The sequence below is a fragment of the Hemiscyllium ocellatum genome, chromosome 14, assembly GCF_020745735.1.
Source record: "Hemiscyllium ocellatum isolate sHemOce1 chromosome 14, sHemOce1.pat.X.cur, whole genome shotgun sequence".
NCBI lineage: Eukaryota > Metazoa > Chordata > Chondrichthyes > Orectolobiformes > Hemiscylliidae > Hemiscyllium > Hemiscyllium ocellatum.
The window spans coordinates 54,327,789-54,350,623 of NC_083414.1; the positions used below are offsets into that span (position 1 = coordinate 54,327,789).

At 40.5% G+C, this 22,835-nt stretch overlaps 1 protein-coding gene across 8 annotated transcripts in view; it reads right to left on the reverse strand.

The window, feature by feature from the left end:
* Window positions 1-22,835, reverse strand: part of chl1b (cell adhesion molecule L1-like b) — an 892,764-nt gene that overhangs the window by 230,219 nt on the left and 639,710 nt on the right. For all 8 annotated transcript variants that reach the window (XM_060835722.1, XM_060835723.1, XM_060835715.1 and 5 more), the window contains one exon: window positions 16,199-16,421. In XM_060835722.1, coding sequence (XP_060691705.1) covers window positions 16,199-16,421 — 223 coding nt within the window. The remainder of the gene's footprint in view (window positions 1-16,198; window positions 16,422-22,835) is intronic.

The following is a 22,835-nucleotide window of genomic DNA, read 5'->3' on the forward strand; positions in this document are numbered from 1 at the left end:
TAAGGCAGGCTGGGCATTCCTGATCAAGAGCTTATATTCTAAATGTCTACTCTCCTGCTCCTCGGATGCTGCTGGACTAGCTGTGCTTTTCCAGCTCCACACCTTTTGACTCTGATCTCCAGCATCTGCTGTCCTCACTTTCTCACTCCTGTCGAAGAGGTCAGTGGGGGTGCACTTTGGGCCAGTGACCATACTCCTATTAGTCTCACAATAGTTCTGGACTTGGATAGACCAGATCTAAAAGTTTAAGTTCTACTTTGATGAAAGGCCAATTTTGACAATATATGGCAAGAACCTTCGAACGCTAATTGGGGGTAGATATTCACACATCAAGGGATAGCTGGAAAATAGGAAACTTTCAGAAATGAGACAACGAGAGAACAGAGAAAGTATATCCCTGTTCGGGAGAAGGGCAAGGCTGATAGGTGGAGCGAATACTGGATGACCACAGATATTGAAGCTTTGTTCAAGAATGGGGAGGAAGCATGTGTCTGGCACAGAAAACAGAAATCAAGTGATTCCTGAGAAGAGTCTAAAGGCAGTAGGAGTATACTTAAGAGGAAATCAGGAGGGCAAAAAAGGGGACATGAGATAGCTTTGGCAAATAGGGTTAAGGAGAATCCAAAGGGATTCAACAAATGCATTGAGGACAAAAGGGTAACTAGGGAGAGAATAGCAAGATTAGCAAGATTGCCTATGTGCGGAACGGCAGGAAATGGGGAAGATATTAAATGAGTATTTTGTATCAGTGGAAAAAAATATGGAATGTGGGGAAATAAATAGTAACATTTTGAAAAGAGGTGGTGGTGCTGGTTGTCTTAAAATGTATGTAAGTGGATAAATTCCCAGGACCTGATCAGGTGTACTCTAGAACTCTGTTGGAAGTGAGGGAAGTGATTGTGTGACCTCTTACTGAGATATTTGTATCATCAATCATCACAGGTGAAGTGCCAGAAGACCGGAGGTTGGCTGACGAGGTGCCACAATTTAAGAAAGGTGGTAAGGAAAAGCCAGGAAACTATAGTCCGGTGAGCACTGGTGATGGGCAAGTTGTTGGAGAGAATCCTGAGGGACAGGATTTACATGTATTTGGAAAGGAGAAAGTGAGGACTGCAGATGCTGGAGATCAGAGCTGAAAATGTGTTGCTGGAAAAGCGCAGCAGGTCAGGCAGCATCCAAGGAACAGGAAATTCGACGTTTTGGGCATAAGCCCTTCATCAGGAATGAGGACACACTTTCCTCATTCCTGATGAAGGGCTTATGCCCAAAACGTCGAATTTCCTGTTCCTTGGATGCTGCCTGACCTGCTGCGCTTTTCCAGCAACACATTTTCAGCTCATGTATTTGGAAAGGTAAGGACTGATAGTCAACATGACTTTTTGTGTGGGAACTCATGTCTCATGAACTTGATTGAGTTTTTTCAAGTAACAAAGACAACTGAGGAGGGCAAAGTAGTGGATGTGATCTATTTGAACTTCAGTAAGGCGTTTGACAAGATTCCTCACGGTAGACTGATTAGCACGGTTCGATCACATAGAATACAAGGAGAACTAACCATTTGGATAGAGAACTGGCTTGAAGGTAGAAGTCAGAGGATGGTGGTGGAGGTTTCCTTTTCAGATTGGAGGTCTGTGACCAATGGTGTGCCACAAGGATCGATGCTGGGCCACCTGACTTTTTGTCATTTATTTTGATTTTGATGCGAACATAGGAGGTATGGTTACTTAGTTTGTAGATGGCACCAAAATTGGAGGTGTGGTAGACAGCAAAAAGGTTACGTCAGAGTTCAACAGGATCTTGATCAGATAGGCCAATGAGTGGTCGATGGAGTTTAATTCAGATAAAATGTGATGTGCTGCATTTTAGAACAGCAAATCATGTCAGGATTGATATAGTTAATGTTAAGATCCTGGTGCGTGTTGCTGAACAAAGTGACCTTGTAGTGTAGGTTCATAGTTCCTTGAAAGTGGAGTTGCAGATAGATAGGATAGTGAAGGTGGTGTTTGGTATGCTTACCTTTATTGGTCAGTGCATTGAGTATAGGATTTGGGAGGTCATGTTGCAGATGTACAGGACATTGGTTAGGACACTATTAAAATACAATGCGCAATTCTGGTCTACCTGCAATAGGAAGGATGTTGTGAAACTTGAAGGGGTTCAGAAAAGATTTACAAGGATGTTGCCAGGGTTGGGGGATTTGAGCTAGAGGGAGAGGCTGAATCAGCTGAAGCTATTTTCCCTGGAGCTTCGGGGGCTGGGGTGTGACATTATAGGGGTGACTAAAATCATGAGGGCCATGGATAGACAATGTCTTTTCCCTGGGGTGGGGAGGGTCATAGGATCGAGGTGAGAGAGAAAAGATTTAAAAGGGGCAAGCTTTTCATGCAGAAGGTGGTGTGTGCATAGAATGAGCTGCCAGAGGAAGTGGTGGAGGCTAGTATAATTGTAGCACTTAAAACGCACCTGGGTTGGTACATGAATAGACAGAGTTTGGAGGAATATGGGATAAATGTTAGCAAATGGAACTCGATTTATTCAGGACACCTGTTCATCAGAGATGAATTGGACCAAAGGGTGTGTTTCCGGGGCGTACATTTCTATTACTTTATGTCTGAACAAGTTGTTTGGAAAAATATATACAACCTTGGGCTGGCAAATGACAAATAGCATTCACCATGCATAAGTGCCAGGCAATGACCATCTCAAGCAAAAAAGAATCTAACAACTTTGCCTGGCCTTCCAAGCACATTACCATTATTGAATTCTCATCATTAATATGTTGTGGTTTACTGTTAATCACAAATAGAACTGTGCTTGTCACTCAGTATGGCTCATAGCAGAGGACAGAGACTGGGAGTTTGCATTCCTGACTCCTCAAAGCTTCGTCATTGTTTTGTTAGAGGACTCAGGAGGAGGCGGTATTGAAGAAAATCACTATGAGTAAGGAAATGGTGCTGGGAAAAGTTATGGGGTTCAAGAGTGGCAAAGACAGGTGAGGGCCTTGCCAACTATATCCCAGAATACCAAAGGAGTTGGCCTGAGAAATATTGGATGTATCCGTAGTCATCTTCCAAACTTTAGACACTGGAACAGATCCTATCAACTAAAGGATGGAAAATGTGACACCACTACTTAAAAAAAGGAGAGAGAAAAGGCAAACAGAGAAATATAGACTAGTTAGTCTAACATCAAGAGAGGGGAAAACACTGGAGTCTTTCATGAAAGACATGATCACAGAACATTTGGAAAGCATGAATGGAACTGGTTAAGGCTAGCATGGGTCTATGAAAGGGTTAACTATCTACTGGAGTTTTTAAGGATTTAATTATTGGAATAGATAAGGGAGAAACAGTGGATGTGGTTTATTTGGGTCACAGAATTCTGAAGAACGTCACTGAGTGAAATGTTCATTCAGACAGCTGGTGCAGTGTGAATGGGCTGAATGGCCTCCTTCTGCTTCACAATAATTTGACAGCACCTTCCAAATTAACAGCTCTACCATCTAGAAGGACCTGGGCAGGAGTAATCTGATAACAGCATCACCTGCAAATTTCCCATTAAGTTGCATGAGTTACCAGCATACTGTTATACTTCATTCTCCTTTTAATGGTACTGTATGTGTACCTACATCTCCTTGTCAGGCCACTCATGTCCTGTCACCAAATTATAGATCGCTTATGGTGCAGAGGAGGCCATTCAGCTTATCATGTCTGCACCAGTCCTCCAACTGAGTATCATTACCTCCTGCCAATTTTTTGCTTTTCTTGTTCTCCATCTTTTTACACAATACATCTATCCAAAATAATCTTCCATCATACCTCCAGGCACTTCCTAACTAACGGAAATGTGAAAAACTTTCATGGCAAATCACATTTGTTCCTTTGTGAATAAATTTAAATCTATGCTTTCTTATTGTTGTGGGTATGTTCGCCGAGCTGGGAATTTATGTTGCAGATGTTTCGTCTCCTGTCTAGGTGACATCCTCAGTGCTTGGGAGCCTCCTGTGAAGCGCTTCTATGATATTTCCTCCGGCATTTATAGTGATTTGTACCTGCCACTTCCGATTGTCAGTTCCCGTTGTCCGCTGCAGTATATTGGATCCAGGTCAATGTGCTTATTGATTGAATCTGTGGATGAGTGCCATGCCTCTAAGAATTCCATGGCTGTTCTCTGTTTGGCTTGTCCTATAATAGTAGCGTTGTCCCAGTCGAACTCATGTTGCTTGTCATCTGAGTGTGTGGCTACTAAGGATAGCTGGTCATGTCGTTTCGTGGCTAGTTGGTGTTCATGGATGCGGACCGTTAGCTGTCTTCCTGTTTGTCCTATGTAGTGTTTTGTGCAGTCCTTGCATGGGATTTTGTACACTACATTGGTTTTGCTCATGCTGGGTATCAGGTCCTTCATCCTGGTAAGTTGTTGTCTGAGAGTGGCTGTTGGTTTGTGTGCTGTTATGAGTCCTAGGGGTCGCAGTCGTCTGGCTGTCAGTTCAGAAATGTTTTTGATGTATGGTAGTGTGGCTAATCCTTTGGGTTGTGGCATGTCCTCATTCTGTTGTTTTTCCCTTAGGTATCTGTTGATGAAATTGCAGGGGTATCCGTTTTTGGCGAATTGTAGAGGTGTTCTTCTTCCTCTTTTTGCAGTTCTAGTGTGCTGCAGTGTGTTGTGGCCCTTTTGAACAGTGTCTTGATGCAACTTCTTTTATGTGTGTTAGGGTGGTTGCTTTCGTAGTTTAGGACTTGGTCTGTGTGTGTGGCTTTCCTGTATGGACAGCTGGAACTGACAACCGGAAGCGGCAGGTACAAATCACTATAAATGCCGGAGGAAACATCACAGAAGCACATCACAGGAGGCTCCCAAACACTGAGGATGTCACCTAGACAGGGGACGAAACTTCTGCAACACAAATTCCCAGCTCGGCGAACAGAACCACAACAACGAGCACCCGAGCTACAGATCTCTCAAACTTTGAACATGCTTTCTTATTTTTGTTCTTTTTACAAATTGGAACAGGTACTTTTCATCTACTCTATCCAGCCCACTTTATCATTCTAAAAAATAGCTCAATCAGATCTCCTATCTGCCTCCTTCTCTCCAAAGACAATAGTCTCAAATACAATCTATACTCATATAATAGCCTTGTGGTACTATTACCTGATTATTAACCCAGAGTTGAGAGTGTGGTGCTGGAAAGCACACAGGTCAGGCAGCATCCAAGGAGCAGGAGAATCAATGTTTTCAGGCATAAGCCCTTCATCAGGAATGAGGATTGGGAGCCAGGGGAGCTGAGAGACAAATGGGAGGGGGTGGGGCTGGGGGGGAAGGTAGCTGAGAATGCAATAGGTAGATTACAATGGAGGAGAATGTGATAGGTCAGAGAGGAAGGTGGTGAGGATAATTGGGAAAGACGGTGGATAGGTCAAGTGGGTGGTGCTAAGTTTGAGGCTTGGGACTGTGGTAAAGTGAGGGGTGGGGGGTGAGGGGAGGGGAAATGAGGAAACTAGTGAAATCCATATTAATCTCATACGGTTGGAAGGCCCCAAGGTGGAAGATGATGTGTTTCAACTCAGCACCGCCCTCATGACCTGTCCAACCTGTCCATCTTCCTTCCCAGCTATCCGCTCTACCGTCCTCATCGACCTATCACCATTATCCTCACCTTCATTGACCTATCGCACTCTCAGCTATCTTGCCCCAGCCTCACTTGGCTCCCATTTATCTCTCTACCCCTTGGCTCATAAGCCTCATTCCTGATGAAGGGCTTATGCTCGAAGCATCGATTCTCCTGCTCCTCGGATGCTGTCTGACCTGCTGTGCTTTTCCAGCACCACATTCTCGACTCTGATCTCCAGCATCTGCAGTCCTCACTTCCTCTTAGTTGATATTAACCCAGAGACCCAGGCAAAATTCTGGGGTTCTGAGTTCAAAGCCCACCATGGCAGATGGTGGAATTTCAATTCAATAAAAATCCGGATTTAAAAGTTTAATCTTGACCATGAATGATTGTTATCCCATCTGGCTAACTAAGATCTTTCAGGGAAGGTAACTACTGTCCTTACGTGGTCTGTCCTACATGTTACTCCAGACCCACAGCAATGTGATTAACTCTTAAATTCCCTCTTGGTAATGAGGAATGGGCAATAAATGCTGGTCTAGCCAGCAATGCCGACATCCCATGAATGAATTAAAAATGAAACTGAACTTCTTAATTCCTAGAAACATTTAAATTACTTCTAAGTTAACTCAAATGCATTCTTTCTCCTTTAAATAATGTGGCATCCATAACAATACACAATATTGTCAGGTCTAACAAGTGTTGTGTACGAGTTCGACATAATCTTGTGCTCTACGCTCCAAGTAATAAACCCAAGATTTTAAAAATTGCTCTCTCTACCCGTCCGCCACCTTCAATGATCTGTGCATACAAGTCCCAGATCCCTTGGTTCCTGCACCCCATTTAGATTTGTATGCCTTATTTTATGTTGGTTTTCAATGCTCGGCCAACCTTGCTTTTCTCCCCATTGAACCACATCTGCCGTCTATTAGCTACATTTTCAGTTTGTCTCTATCGTTTTGGACATCTAAAATGTCCTCATCACAGTTTACAATTCTTTCAAGTTTTAATTAATACACAGCATGTAAAACAAGGGTCCCAATAGCAATGCCTGGAGAGCTTCATTTCCTCCAGCTTGAAAAATGTATGTTGACTCTGTTTCATTTCATTCAGCCAATTTTGTATCCATGCTGTTCCTGTCCCTTGTAATCCATGGTCTATAACTTTCCTCACAAATCTGTTACGTGTCACTGTATCAAAGGCCTTCTGAAAATCTTTGTTCACCAAATAGACTGTATTATTCACATTCAAATTTTCTGATTCCTCATAGAAACAGAGATCCCCTACAGTGTGGAAGTAGATCTGTGATAACTGAAACAAGACAGGTGGAATTGAATCCAGGCCTCTGGTGGTATGAGGCAGCAGTGCTAAACACTGAACCACTCTGCTGACTCCAGACAACCCTCCAACACATTAGTCAAGCCTGATTTCCCATTCAGAAATCGATGGCAGCTCTTGCCTAACCTGACCAACATTTTCTATGTGACTATTCAATCACGAAACCTCCCTACCACAGAAGCTAATGTGACTTATTGTTATGGCCTTTGTTTGAACACAGTTGTAATATTTGCAATTCTCCAGTCTTCTGGCACCTCCCATTGGTCTAGTGAAGACTGAAAGATTATGGTCAGTGCCCCTGCAGGTTCCACCCTCACTTCCATCAATGGCCTGAGAGGCAGCCTATGGTGGTGACTCAGCTCAGTATGGCAATGTCTCAGCGTCTCAGCCTGGTCTCTCAGCAGACCGCAGTGGTCTCTGGGTTGGCCTGGTTTCTCAGTGGACCATGATCTCTCAGCCCGGCCTGGAGTGATCTTAGTCCAGCATGGCAGTATCTCGGCGTGCAAGTGAGTCCTGCCTGGGCATGTTCTGGAGGCAGCAAGTGGAGGTCAGGCAAGTGACAGGTTCAGCAGCAGCAACAGCGATGGCATCACAGCCTAACATGGGAAGAGAGAGTGGTGAGAGATTTCCTCCAGTATCTGCAGCATCATCTTCAAGAACAGGCTGTTGAGCTCTCCCGGAGAGTGAGCTAAGCGAAGGACTCAAAGATTGCTGAACTTTTAACTTTTGTTTTCAAGTATATATTATTAAGGACTTTAATCTTAACTACTATATTATTTCTTTATTTTTCTACTTATTCTATGAAGGTAATGCCTAGCTTTTTAAACTTTTTTTATTTTATTACTTTGTGCCTAAATCTTTGAAGTTAGGCACCTTTGTACCTAAGATAACACTATGTGATGACATTGTACACTTTTCACTGTACCCCTGTACTTGACTGCATGTGACAATAAATTCTAAATCTAAATCCCATTTAGTGAAGAGTGACACTATTCATTGATAATTCCGTAGTGTTTAACTCCATTCATAATTCATCTGAAAAAGATGCAACACCTGCCAGACTACAGCAGAACTTAGACAATATGATACTTGGTTTTTAAGGTGACAGATGCTTTCAGACTACCTCAGTGTCAAAATGTAAGCACTTCCAGCAATAGACATCTGTGCACATCATGACACCAAGTGTCCATTAACAATATTCTCGATCTGATCACTGGCAAAAAGCGTGCCTGTGTCAGCCATATCAACATCATAGCTTTCAGTACTTTGGTACTCCGCAATGAATATTTATATTCTAATTCCACAAAGTCATATTTATAAGTGAAAAAAAACATCATTGCTCACATATATATTTTACAGTGAAGTTACAATGAAAATAAGATTGCCTGCTTGTTTGGCATCTAAACCATTAGTGTTACATGGCTAATGTATGCCACAGCTCAAGAATGTATTTTCACAACTCAGCAATCACCTTCCAATAAGAATGACAAGCATCATAATAATACCCTCAGCTTCAAAATCTTGCTCCAAGTCAGACCATGCAATTTGCCAAATCATTATGGCACCAACTGCAGAAGAGAAGTGACAGCATCACATCATTTAGGTCGGTAATGTGAACAACAAAATGCAGACTTCTTATGTTTGTCATATTCCAAAATTTAAAACTAAACCTGTTGCCTGTGATAAATGAAACAAATGTATTTCAAATGTCTATCAAAACGTCTCGTATCCACAAAGTTACTTAATGAATGGGCTTAGATTTAGAATTTATTGTCACGTGTAATGAAAATCATAACTTTTTAAAGGTTGATTTATCAATGATGAAGGCTAATAAATAATTATTATTTTTTAAAAAAATGTGAAGTATCTCAGAAATTTTCCATAATGAAGATATTAGACTGAGTTGTCTCTCACTGTTCAATCGATATTTCACTTCGAATCATGGAAGCATACAGTTCAGAGGAGGACCTTCCAAAATACATCACCATCAATACCAGCCCCACTTTGCCGCATTAGGCTCATTCAAATACTTTTTTTTAAAAGGTTAAGATTACCCACCTCAACTAGTCTACCAGGAAGTGGATTCTAAACACTGAGCACCCTCATGTATTAACCTTTCCTAAATTCTCCTCCAAACCTCCTGCCTTTCACTATCTAAGTGTACCTCCTTCATCCTGAACCTTTTTCTCTACTTTTCAGAGATAAAAGTGCTCTGCTGAAACCATCAATCTGGACCAGGTCTTTTCTCAGTTCCTTGAGGATATTAGGATGGGTCTTATTTCAGACAGATGCTTTGCAGATATTAATTTCTTTGAATTTATTCATAACACATACTTTAGTGATTTTTTAACATATGCTGTTCTTTTGGCACCAGGATAACAGAGTCCCCTATTCATATTTTGTATCTATGACTAATTAAATGCTCTATGTGACAGTAACCAAACAAAATCGGTGGATGGATACTTTGCATTTTGTTTGATCATGCATCCAGAATGTCTTCTAAGTGTACATAAAAAAAGTTGATCTTTTTAGAAATTTGAATGCTGTTGCAAATTCTACAAATTTTGAAGCTGAAAAAGTTAATGGAAATCAGGGCATGCTATTTAAACAGGAATTTTTTTGTCATAGTTTCCCTTCACAAACAGCTGGTTGAAATAGACCATGTCACATTCACACACAGCTTTGCATTTCTGGTTAATTTGCTCTTGCTCCAAATTCAACTGCTTCACTTTGACATGATGCCTGCAGCCTTGGAAATCATGATGCTGATTTCAGCATCAAGAGACAGTTCGCTGACAATTGTTGATCCAAACTGTTGACAACCTCCAGGTTAAGGTTGTGAATGTTGTTGGAAGGAGTAGTATCTAAGTCCTGGCTCATCGTTTTGATCTTCATGCTGACTGTTAGTTTAAACCTTTGCAGACCTGGGAGAACTGAACTACAACCTGACCTACATGTGAATTTTCTAACACAATGTAAATACAACATATTCAGTAAATTGCAACTCATGGAGTAAGACATTCAATCTTTTGCTCTTGGCACACAGTCTTGCCAACTTCAACAGCTTGCTGTCAGCTCTGGTAATATGCATCCATTATCAGATTATAATTAGTAAGAACAATCAGCTTAAATATGACAATACTTCAACTTCATAGGAATGAAGTATTGCATCTAAATTTTTCAGTTTTGGTTTGTGTTTCATCCAATCATTTGAAATAAACAAAACCAAAGATCACATCACCATCATTTCTCTTTTACTTGAATGCAAGTATGTGCAGGCTAACAAATACTTCAACTTTATTCAATGTTATTTCCAACTGGGATGCCCTTAAAGTTAATATTTCTAAACTTTCCAGCTAAAGCAGAATAGACCTCTTAATGCTTTTGGTTTCAACACCACTGCTTGTTTGAGTGTTAATTGATATGTTAACCCTTGTAATATATACAATGAATATTTGGTTCTTGTTGAGACACCTGTCTTGAACTTTCTTAACAACACTAATGATGTACAATGCTATAAGATCCCTAATTTAGAGTTAGTCTGGATTCTATGCCCACTTATCAAATGGGTACATCAGATAAGCATAAGTCTACACATGACTGATTGCAAGAACCACACTCAGCACTGACTCCATTGCAAAGTGATTATTAAAGATCAGGCAAGGACCTCTATTCTGGATCATCACATTGTGTGATGTCATCTCTGTGCAATAATACTACACCTCTTACCAGCCAGTTCTACTGATCATGATAAATGTCGTGAATTTTCAATTAACTAAATGACACCCACATGAAGAATGGAAACCAGTAGTGGGGGTTGGTGGGGTGGGGCGGTGCTGCTGGTGCAGGAATGTAAAAAGGATCCTAAGCAGATTAAGTGAGTTGCAGAATTATGAAAAATTAACTTTAATGTAATTATGTTTGAGATGATTGATATTGGAGTAAGCAAGATAAACCAGCCTATTTCTTAGATGGTGTGACATTGAGAACTGTCATTCCAGAGGAGCAGTGAGCTTTAATCCAGATAGAGAAATGACTGAAACTGGTATATATGGGTCAAAATGTAATCAAAAAGGGCTAATCAAAGATTGGGATTTATTTTGAGCGGGACAGACAAAAAAAGGATACAAACTTTGCTTCTAGTGATATACAATCTCAATCAGATCTCATCTATTCTGCAGATTTGGACTTGACATCTCAGAAATAATTCTCTAGTCTTGGAAAGAGCAAGATTTACTAGAATGTAATCAAGGTTAGATTATGAAGAGCGATTACTTAAGTTGAGGATTTTAGTATTTTAAAGTACTTGATAGAGAGACTGTTTTTTCAGCTTATGGAAATGAGGACAATAGAATAGCAATTACAAATTTTCATTTGGTTTACACTTGCCTCTGTAAGTAAAAGTTGATAGGTTTATTAAGACCAGGCTTCACTGTCAGCCCATGATTTTGAGAGTTCTAGCTCAATTTTAAAATCATAGCCAGCCCCATTGAGGAATCAATACAGAAACACTTCGACATGCATAAAGCTGGAGTTGATAGCTCACTTGCTCATTTTAAAACAAATATCAATATATTTTTGTTAGCCAAAGAATTTAAGGGATATGGAGCCAAGGTGGATAAGTCAAGTCAGGTTACAGATTGGCAATCGTCACAGTGAATGGTGGAATGGATTTCATGGGGGAAGAGGCACATAGAGAAGTTTTGTATAGCCTACTCCTGTTCCTATATCCTCTCCATTGGTAATATGTTTATTCTTAAATCCTACACAAGTACATCTCTCTTTTCGCAGCCAATCGAATGTGTGCAAAATTAGGATAATGAGAAAACTGGTTTGAACAAAAACAAAAATCAACTTAAAAAGAAATGCTTTTTTTAATTTTGTGAATCAGGTTTTGGAACAGTGAAATCTATGTATTAATATCAGTCAATCAAGCATCAATTTTCTAATAACTTCAAATATCAGATACATTTGACAGCATCTTAACTGGAAAGGTGATAAGATTTGGGTGTGGGTTGGGGGAAATAATTAAATCAGTTCAAAACTCTGTGATAGTGACAGGTTGGAAGGCCTTTAAAGAACATGGTGAAGAAATGTGTTCACACATCGTGCTATGCAGACTGAACATCCATTCTTCAGAATCCCGGAGTGCCTTTAGCTGCTCCCTGTGGGGGGCAGTTAGCTCAGCTGTTAACTCAGATAGCTGGTTGGTGATGAAGAGTGGTGCCAACAGTGCGGGTTCAATTCCCATACCAACTGAGGACTTTGTGAAGATTCCCACATTCTCAGTCTTGCCTGAGATATGATGACCTTCAGGTTAAACCATTAGTCATCCCTCAGGCTTGTCCTCTAGGACTACGGCAACTCACAGCTTCCTTCATTAGTAACATTCAAAAACATTTTTCATGATGATTTCCAAACTTTTGAAAGTCATTTATCTCCTTGTTTACCATCCCTTTCATGTTTCTCTCTTTCGGGGCTGCATCTTCATCCTATCCTCCCGTCTCTCCCCTGTCCCTCCCTCAACCCCAACATCTCAGCTTCAGCATAAATACCCCATTTTCCCAGCTACTTACAGTTCTGATGAAGAGTCACTGGACTCAAAGCATTAACCCTCCTGTCTTCACTCAGATACTGTCAGATCTGCTGAGGTTCTCCAGCATATTTTTGTTACAGAGTTTTCAATCATGTTTGCATGTTCCGATAGCTTTTACACTCAATGAATGGAAGGTAGCAGAATGGGTGGACTGAGGAGTTAAACATTTTTAAATGGGAAATCTGCCCATTTCGAATCTTAATGGAGATAGATTGGGAACAGGCATCTTTCACAGCGTCCAGGCTGATTGCTGAAATACTCCAATTTAAATTAACTTGTAATTTTCAAATCTATGAACTGAGAGCCACAACACAAAAGGAGAGCTGAAGGGAGGAGACATGCTCGAGCCATCAGCTAAGTGCCTTTATGGTGTAGATTGTGTGCCAGCTGGAGCTAGAATGCCCTACCTGCCTGTCACACCCAGCCGTCAATATGATCTCTACGTCTCAGATCCACAAGCATTGACCAATTCCTTCCCAAGAGCCATCAGGCAATACCTTCCAGCATTTCAGAATTAGTGACTAACCCCAGAGAGCAATAAGCAGTATCCCTGACAACCTTGTTGTATATTCAACTTTCTTCCCCTTTTCCACCCAAGAATACCCTGCTCATACTACCTCATATTGTGAATCCCAACACTTTTCCCCTCACCCTGCAATATCCAACTCTTCCCCCCTCACCCTCCAATATCCAACTCTTCCCCCCTCACCCTCCAATATCCAACTCTCCCCCATCACCCTGCAATATCCAACTCTCTACCCTCCCCACCTTGCAATGTCCAACTCTTTCCCTCCCACCTTGCAATATCCAACTCTCTCTTCTCATCTTGCAATATCCAACCCTCTCCCTCCCCTCATCTTGCAATATCCAACTCACATTCTCCTGCCTCATCTTGCAATATCAAACTCTCTCTCTCCATCTTGCAATATCCAACTCATTCCCACCATCTTGCAATATCAAACTCTTCCCCCCACCTTGTCATATCCAAGTATTGCCCCTCCCCCACTCCGCAATATCCAACTCTCTCTTCCCTCATCTTGCAATATTCAACTGACTCTCTCCCCCCTAATCTTGCAATATCCAACTCTCTCCCCCCATCTTGCAATATCAAACTCTTTCCCCCACCTTCTCATATCCAAGTATTGCCCCTCCCCCTCCCCAAAATATCCAACTCTGTCTCCCTTATCTCGCAATATTCAACTCTCTTCCCCCCATCTTGCAATATCCGAACCTCTCCCCATCCATCTTGCAATATCCAACTCTCTCTCCTCCCCCGCTCAACTTGCAATGTCCAATTCTTTCCCTTTTGCCTTGCAATATCCATCTCTTTCCCCTCACAATAGGAGTCTCTTCCCGCTGCAATATTTGACTCTCTGTCCCCAGACTGCAGTGCCAGACTTTCTCCTCCTTTCTGTAATATATCACTCCACCCTATAACAATTGTCTCTGCCCTCAGGCTCTGCAATATCCAACAACTTCCTACATTCATCCAAATTTTAAAGTCAAGTGAAGTAATGTATGAGGCTAAGGAGTGTTTGCATGCTTGACAGAACAATATACAGAGGAACTTTGATTATCCAAACGTCATGGGCAGGGAATATTTCATTCGGTTAATCGAATGCCAGATAACATAGTTTAGTCGAACATTGGGACCTTGCAATCTTGCGGGATAATCTGATATTCGGACAATTGAATGCTGGATAATCGAGATTCCTCTATACGTTCATGAAATTGTGCAGAAAGCACTTTTAATAGATTTTTTACCGGTATTTAGTTTCAAATCATGTTTTACATGACCAGCAATTAGTAGTCAGTCTTCACACATGGATTGTACAGGTAAAGCCAATATGTATTGTCCCTGAGGGCATTAAAAATCAAAAATAATCAGCATGGTTTTATGAAATGAAAAGCATAGCTGATGAATTTATCCAAAGTTTTCAACCAGAGTGGATAGAAAGGATCCAATAGATGTGTTGCATTTGGACTTCCGGAAGGTGTTCAACAAAGTATCTCTCAAAAGATTAAGTCATATGACAACAGCCCGCAGTGTTGGAGGTTGTACATTGGCATGGATAGAGAATTGGCTCATGAGCAGGAAACAGCAACTGGGGATAAGGGTTTTTTTTTGTCAAGTTGACAACCTATGACCTGTGGGGTTCTACATGCATTACAGCAGGGACCACAACTGTTTACAACATACAGAATAACTTGGAGGAAGGAAGTAAAGTACTGCAGTCAGATTTGCAGATAAAACTAAAATAGGTGGACAGGCAAGTTGTGAAAGGGATACAAAGAGTTTAAAGAGAGATATTGATAGGTTAAGCAAGTGGGAAAAGGTTTTGGCAAATGGAGTATAATGTGGGAAACTGCAAAGTTGCCCATCTTGGAAGAGAGAACAAAAGAACAGAATATTAATTTAATGGGGATTTAAAAAGCTGCAATACAAAGGGACTTGGGTGCTTCTTGTACATGAAACACAGAAAGGTACCAGGTAATCAGGAAGGCCGACTGCAATGTTGGTCCCTATTTCAATTTGGTTGGAGAATAAGAGTAGGGACGTCTTACTACACAACTGTTCCAGCTGCTGGTGCGACCATGTTTGGACAACTGTGAGCTGTTTTGGTCCCCTTGAGGAAATATATCATTTCATCGGAGATAATTCAGAGAAGGTTTAGTCGGATAGTCCCTGGTATGGAGGGATTGCCTTCTGAGCAAAGATTAAACAGATTGGGACTTGACTCACTGCAGTTTAGAAGAACGAGGGGTGATCCATTGAAACATATAGGATTCTTCAGGGGCTTGAAAGAGAGGGTGTTTCCTGTCATGGGCAAGTGTTGGACCAGAGGGAATAGGTTCATGAGTAAGGGACACCAACTTAAGACTGAGGCAAGAAGGAATTTGTTCGCTAAGAAGGCATTGAGTCTTCGGAACTCCTGGTACAGAGAGCTATGGGGACACAGTCTTTGTGAATATTTCAGATTGAGATAAATAGATTCTTGATCAGAAGAGTAACAGGGAAATGACAGGAACATGGACGTGAGGAACGTTGGAACAGCCATAATTCTACTCAATGGTGCAGCAGGCTTGATGGGCTGAATGGGTGACTCCTGTCCCTATTTCTTATAGTCTTATTAAGAGTGGGATTGGATTGATTTGCAAGCCAGATCATGGGAAAGGTTGCCTTTCACAAAAGTCACCAATGAATTATTATTTTTTACATGAAAATCTGGTTTCCTTGGACATGTTAAAGCCTTAGTTAAAAAAGTACCCAATTGCTAAATTCATTTCCACAACTTGCGTTTTGGGGCATTGAGCTCATAGCCTCTGGAATGCTGAAATAGTACTTAAACTATGAGAATGCTGGATGTGATTAACAATCAACCAATCTCTTATATTCAGAATTTATTCATCTGGTAAGCTACCTCTGAAATATTTACACATATTGTAACCTTACGTTTGAATGCAAAGGTAATTATTTTAACAATTATCTAAAAAATCTTCCATTATCTACAGCTTTGTTGCATCTGCAATTAAAGTCCTTCAAAAGATGGTTGAAAAGAGAAAAAAGATCTTATTAACAACGACAAAATTACTTTTGCAGAGCTGCTCAAATGCAACATTTCAAAGGACAATTAAAACTTAAAAATACTTACTATCCTCTCCTGAATATCCTGTAACTATTTTTGGATTAGGGCCTGGTCCAATATCATTTATTGCTTGCACCTTGATGTCGTAAGGTACAAATGTTGAAGTATTTGTTACAAAATAGTGATGCTTCTTGACCACTTCCTCATTCCAGGTTGTGTTAGCTCCTTGCTGTCTCCAGCTAATTTTGTATCTGAGTCCAGGTCCATTCCAGTCAATGGGTTTCAGTGGCTGCAAAACACGTGGGGAGAAAATGTTTGTAGCTTTTGAATCAATCTTGAAACTGTTAGATTAAAATAATCTGCTTCAGGTTAACACTAACAAAGAAGTATGGATGTTAGAAATAGAACATTTAAGTAGTCAAGAAAACATGGTGAAAATTCGACTCAGGAAGTATGGCAGCAACTGTGTCTGCAAATACAACTAACAGTGTATTTCATTGGCAACGCAGGTCTCATACTGAAAAGACAAATAAGACGTCATGGTTATATTGTTAGGAATAGCAGTGTTATAGAAAAAATGCTAACATTCAAAGTCACCTAAACGGTTAATAGTGAGATCCAAGAATTAGACAAATGGTTTAAATTTCCAGGAGCCAAGAGAGTTCTAATTAAGACTGGTGTCAGTTTCAGCATGGGTTTGTGAGATTTTGAACAAAAAGACTGATGAAAGTGGTCTGATACCAAAACTGATAAAATTAATAAGCCAGAAAAGCTCTTGAAAGCTATTGATATGGTAAATTCTCTTTCTTATCATGATTTAAGTTCTTTGCAGAGGAAAGAAGTATGATACTGAATTTGAAATCTGTCCATTGTTAAATTACTCTAGCATTGTATGCACTCTATAATTCTAATTATAGTTTCTAATACTTGCCGATTTGAATTACATCACTGAAAACAATTCATCTGATTTAACTACCATCGCAAAAGGTTCTTTCAGATAAAGTGGAATTTTCCTTGTGATAGTAAATGTCTTTAAGAATATTTCACTTCCACAAATAGTCTGTTTCTGAAAGGTCACTCATAGCTGAAAGTTTAAGACTGAAAGTTAAAGATTAAGGAACATTTTGTGTTCAACATGACCAGAATAAAAGACACAAAGAAAACCCATAGAGTAAATGTCAGTGACGAAAAGGAAAACAACAAATAAGATTGATTAACCAAAGGGGAGAATATGGCCACCAAAGAAGAGACAACACATGTGACTGATAGCCAGTCACAGACATCCTTAAAGTGGAAGCCACAACATTGCTAAGGTAAACAGAATTGCCTGATGCTACAGCAATCAACCCACAAAAATGATGATAATAGCTATCTTTTCGTATCATTCAGACATCATCTCAATGTTCGAAATAAGCAAGTAGTTTGAAATGCAAATCGTAATCTAAGTCACAGACATCTTGTGGCACAGTGACACCTATCCCTGAGGCAGAGATTCCAGGTTCATGTACCACTCAAGGACTTGATGGCCAAGGAGGTTACAATCCTAACACAACTAAACAAGTCGAATATCAAGTTTGTAATTCCATCCCATATACACCAAAAGCAGGCTCTAAGCAGGTCAGAGATTTCTGGTCAGCAATGTGAGGAAAATAAATAGGAGCCTCAAATCCTTAGTTCCAGAATAGAACATGCAGTTCCATGTACGTGTTACCATAGTAACTCAGAATCCTTTGGGAAAGTGGTTGGTTGAGATGACTGATCAGATTGGTGCAGGATTCAGCGATTGCACCTGCTGGACTGGAACTAGGAGCTGCCTCTTTGTCCTACTTATGGTTAAGATGCAGCCAGCTCAAGAAACAGCAGCTGAAAATGTGTTGCTGGTTAAAGCACAGCAGGTTAGGCAGCATCCAAGGAATAGGAAATTCGACGTTTCGGGCATAAGCCCTTCATCAGGAATGAGGAGAGTGTGCCAAGCAGGCTAAGATAAAAGGTAGGGAGGAGGGACTTGGGGGAGGGGCGATGGAGATGTGATAGGTGGAAGGAGGTCAAGGTGAGGGTGATAGGCAGGTGCTGAGGAAGGAGATGTGGCTGTGGTAACGAGTCTGTTTGAGAACGTGGCTAAAGAGCTTCTGTGCAGAGGAGATGACCTGGGGGGTGCAGTGAGAGAGAGACTCACTGAAATCCTTGTAGAGGGAGGAAGAGAGCAGCCCAATCACACAGTATTGCTACTCATTGCTATAAGTGTGATGATGTTACCAAACAAATTTCCTGAGGAAGTGGTGGATGTGGGTACAATTACAATGTTTAAAAGACATTTGGATGGATACATGAATAGGATAGGTTTGGAGGGATATGGGTCAGGAGCAGTCAAGCAGGATTAATTTTGTTTGGGATTATGTTTGGCATGGACTAGTTGGATGGAAGTGTTTGTTTAAGTGCTGTCTGACTCTATGACTGAGATTTTACAATAAATGCAAAGTATAATCCTGTTTTTATTAATCTTGATCAAGAATATGGTCGATTGCTTGATATAATCCTAAAATTTAATCTTGGAATGGTATACTCATCGATGATGTCAACTGAAGTAACTTTAGTTAATGATTCTCTGGTCTGACTTCAGCTACATGACTCTCACAATTTTGAGCTTTTAATTAATTGTATTTTAGTTGATGTACAATGACCTTAGTGTGATCAATTATTTTGGAAACGATCAGTATATTTTACAATAATTATATGTAACAGTTTGAGATACTTCTGCCCTCTTATAAACCTTGAGGATGGCCTGTCTTGTCGTAATAGAGTCATACAGCATGGAAAAAGACCATTCAATCTAACCAATCCATGCTGAATATAATACCAAACCAAACTATCCCACCTGCCTGCTCCTGGCCCATATCCCTCCAAACATTTCTTCTTCATATCATTATCCAAATATCTTTTAAATATTCTAACTGTATCGATATCCACCACTTCCTCAAGAAGTTCATTCAACATGCGAACCACCCTCGGTTTAAAACAACTTGCCCCTTGTATTTTTTATAAATCTCTCTCCTCTCACCTTAAAAATGCATCCCCTTGTCTTGGAATGCTCCATCCTAGGGAAATATAACCATCATTAACTCTATCTATATCTCTCATTATTTTATAAACTTCTATCAGGTCACCTCTAAATCTCCTCTGCTTGAGCGGAAAAAGTCTCCGTCTATCTAGCATTTCTTCATAACCTAAACCTTCCATACCCAGCAATATCCTGGTAAATCTCTTCTGGACCCTCTCGAGCTTAATAATATCCTTCCTATAACTGGACACAGTAGTCCAAAAGAGGCCTGTGCAACCTCAACATGACTTGCCAACTCCTATATTTAAAGGGCTGAGCAATGAAGGCAAGCATGCCAAATGCTTTTTTAGCTACCCTGTCATGATATGATGCTAACTTCAAAGAATTATGTACCTGCACACTAGGTCCCTCTGTTCTACAACACTACCCAAGGCCCTACCACCAGTTGCTATCTCAGGTGGCTAGATGGCTAATAGCAAGGAGATTATAGCATGGGTTTGATTACCATTTTGGCTGAAGTAAACTCCAGACCCACCCAGAGAGCAAAAGACAGAGTCAAAATTTCACTGACTAGAAAAAACCTCCAAGAAAGCAGCTTCGAGCCAACAGCCAGCCTCAAAACATGGTACACATGAACAAGTGAATGAAATGAAGTGAACAGATGAATGAAATTACAGAACAAAATGAATGAATGATTTAACTATTGAATAAAATTAAATAATGGCTGAATGAATGTGCGAGATGTTCAAACAGATACCCATTCAATTTCCGATGGGTGCACTTTTTGGAAACAAATGGGAATGAGGATAGTGAAGGTTCATACGATGCTCTGTGAATATCAATTAAAAACAATCCATTGGAAGTTTTGAAGTAATAAACTAAATTCTCTTCCTGCTGGTACATTTGTGGTTATGTCCTCCATCATGTCTGTCTATCCTCAGAATGGTCACTTGTGTTTTTCTGAAGAATGATGTTTTTCATAGACTGACTGTCTTGGAAGGGAGAAAACAAAGGACACCTGACATTTCTTGAAAATATTTGGAGAGTTGGGATAATTGCAAGGGAAATTGAAAACTCTGACTTGTGAAGAAATTTGACAAAGATCTTGGACAGTGAAAACTTTGTCTGAGTAATTTCTAAAATCCAAGTGGTTAGCTTCACTTTCCTTGTTCTGGCATTTGGTTCACCAATTCCACTTTCCATTCTTTTTCACAAACTATTATTTTTGTTCTGTACTGTGTGACTTCACCTATTTCTTCTCTCTGGTCATCATCAGCTCAATTTTCCAATACAGCAAATAATGCACATAACATGCAGAAATTATCATGGAGAATTTGGTCGGCTGTAGCTTAGTATTCAAATTATCCAGGCAATTACTACAAATCTTCAGCTTGTTTAGAGCCTTGATACTGTGGGCATTTTAGCACAGCCGATCCACCTAACCTGCACAGCTTTGGACTGTGGGAGCAATCGTACATACTTTATTCTCAACTGTCTGCTGAAACTACTCTGGGGTCATCAGTGTTTCAACCACCTGCCGGATCACAGGGATCAGAGCACACAGATTAAAGGTGATTAGTAAAGGTAGTGACATGACAAAGAACATTTTAATGTAGCATATGGTATTGGATCTAAAATGCACTGCCACAGGTTGTGGTTGAGGCAAACTCAATTGAGGCATTCCAAAGGGAATTTGATAACCATCTGAACAGTTGATGACCAATATTTCATTTTATTCATTCAGGAATGTGGGCTGTGCTGACTGGGCCAGCATTTATTGCCCATCCCTAACATAACTTCAAGAAGATTTGAGCTATAGGGAGGGGCTGAATAGGCTGGGGCTGTTTTCCCTGGAGCATCGGAGGCTGAGGGGTGACCTTATAGAGGTTTATAAAATCATGAAGGGCATGGATAGGATAAATAGGCAAGGTGTTTTCCCTAGGGTGGGGGAGTTCCGAACTAGAGGGCATAGTTTTAGGGTGACAGGAGAAACATTTACAGGGGACCTAAGGGGCAATAATTTCATGCAGAGGGTGGTTTGTGTAAGGAATGAGCTGCCAGAGGAAGTGGTGGAGGCTGGTACAATTACAACATTTAAAAGGCATCTGGATGGGTATACAAACATGAAGTGTTTCGAGAGATATGGGCCAAGTGCTGGTAAATGGGACTAGTTTAGGTTAGTATATCTGGTCAGCATGGACGAGTTGGACAGAAGGGTCTGTTTAAGTGCTGTACATCCCTATGACTCGAAGTGAGCTTCAAGTGCATAAGGCACCCATTATTTACATGCTGTGAGGAAAGCTCAGGCCCATGCAATAGCTACAGATTTTAGTATGATGATCGAAAGGACAATACGTTTGGCTACTGCCAACAGAATGCTAGGATTGTTAAGGTACCAGCCAGGGGAGCAACATTAATCCAATGGAGCATGAATGTTGTCATCACTCGCAAAGAGAATACTTGATTTTTCACTCCTGACACTCTTGTTAATGCCATTGTCTGTTGCGCAACCAACGCTGACTGCTGCCACTCATAACTAATTGGAACAGTTTTAAGCTGAGTCTCCTACATAGGGAGAGGAGTAGGCCTTTTAGTTCCCCGGCCTGTTCCATCATCCAATGAAATCATGGCCGATCTTTGACCGAACCCCATATACCTTGGCCTACATCCTCTAATATGTCTGCTTAACAAAAATGTACCTTTCTCAGATTTAAAGTTAACAACTGATCTAGCATCCACTCCCATTTGTGAGAAGACATCTACCATCCTTTATGTGTAGAAGTGCTTCCTAACATTTCTCCTGAATGGTCTGACCCTAATTCTCAGGCAATGTCCCTTAATTCACGAATCCCCAACTCATGGAAATCGTTTATCTTTATCTGTCCCATCCTTTCCTGTTAATATCTTGAAGACTTTGATCATATCACCACTTAGCCTTCTAAATTCTGGAGAAAACAGGCCAAACTTTTATCATCTGTCCTCATGACTTAAGATAGTTCAGATAGCATTCTTGTAAAGTTGTATTGCACTTCCTCCAAGGCAAATATTTATTTTCGAAGATATAGTACACAGACCTGCTCACAGTATTCCAAGTGTGGTCTAACCAGGGTTTTGTATAACTACAACAGAACTTGTGTGTCCTTATACTCTAGTCCCTGATAGGATGAATGCCGAATTCTGCTCCAGATCTTATGGTCTCCAGATTTAAAGGTAAGAATTCCATTCTCTTTTATGATTATTTTCTGAACCTGTTCATCATAAAGATCGATGCACCTGAACCCTCAAGTCTCTTTGGACATCCACTATATTTAACTTCGTACCATCTGGAAAGTAGCCTGATCTATTCTTCATTGATCCAAGATGGATTACCTTATACTTGCTGAAACTGAAAGCCGTCTATCACTGTTTTATGCATTCATGCATCCTTCATTAAGCTTTTGTAAACTTATGTTGTCATCTACACTGTCTACAATGCTATTTAACTTTATGTATCAGCAAATATGAATATTTGACATTCTAAGTCATTACCTAAGTTGTTAATAAATTAATTGTAAGTTTGCTCGCTGAGCTGGAAGGCTTGTTTTCAGATGCTTCATCACCATACTAGGTATCATCATCAGTGAGCTTCCGGTTAAGCATGCTGCT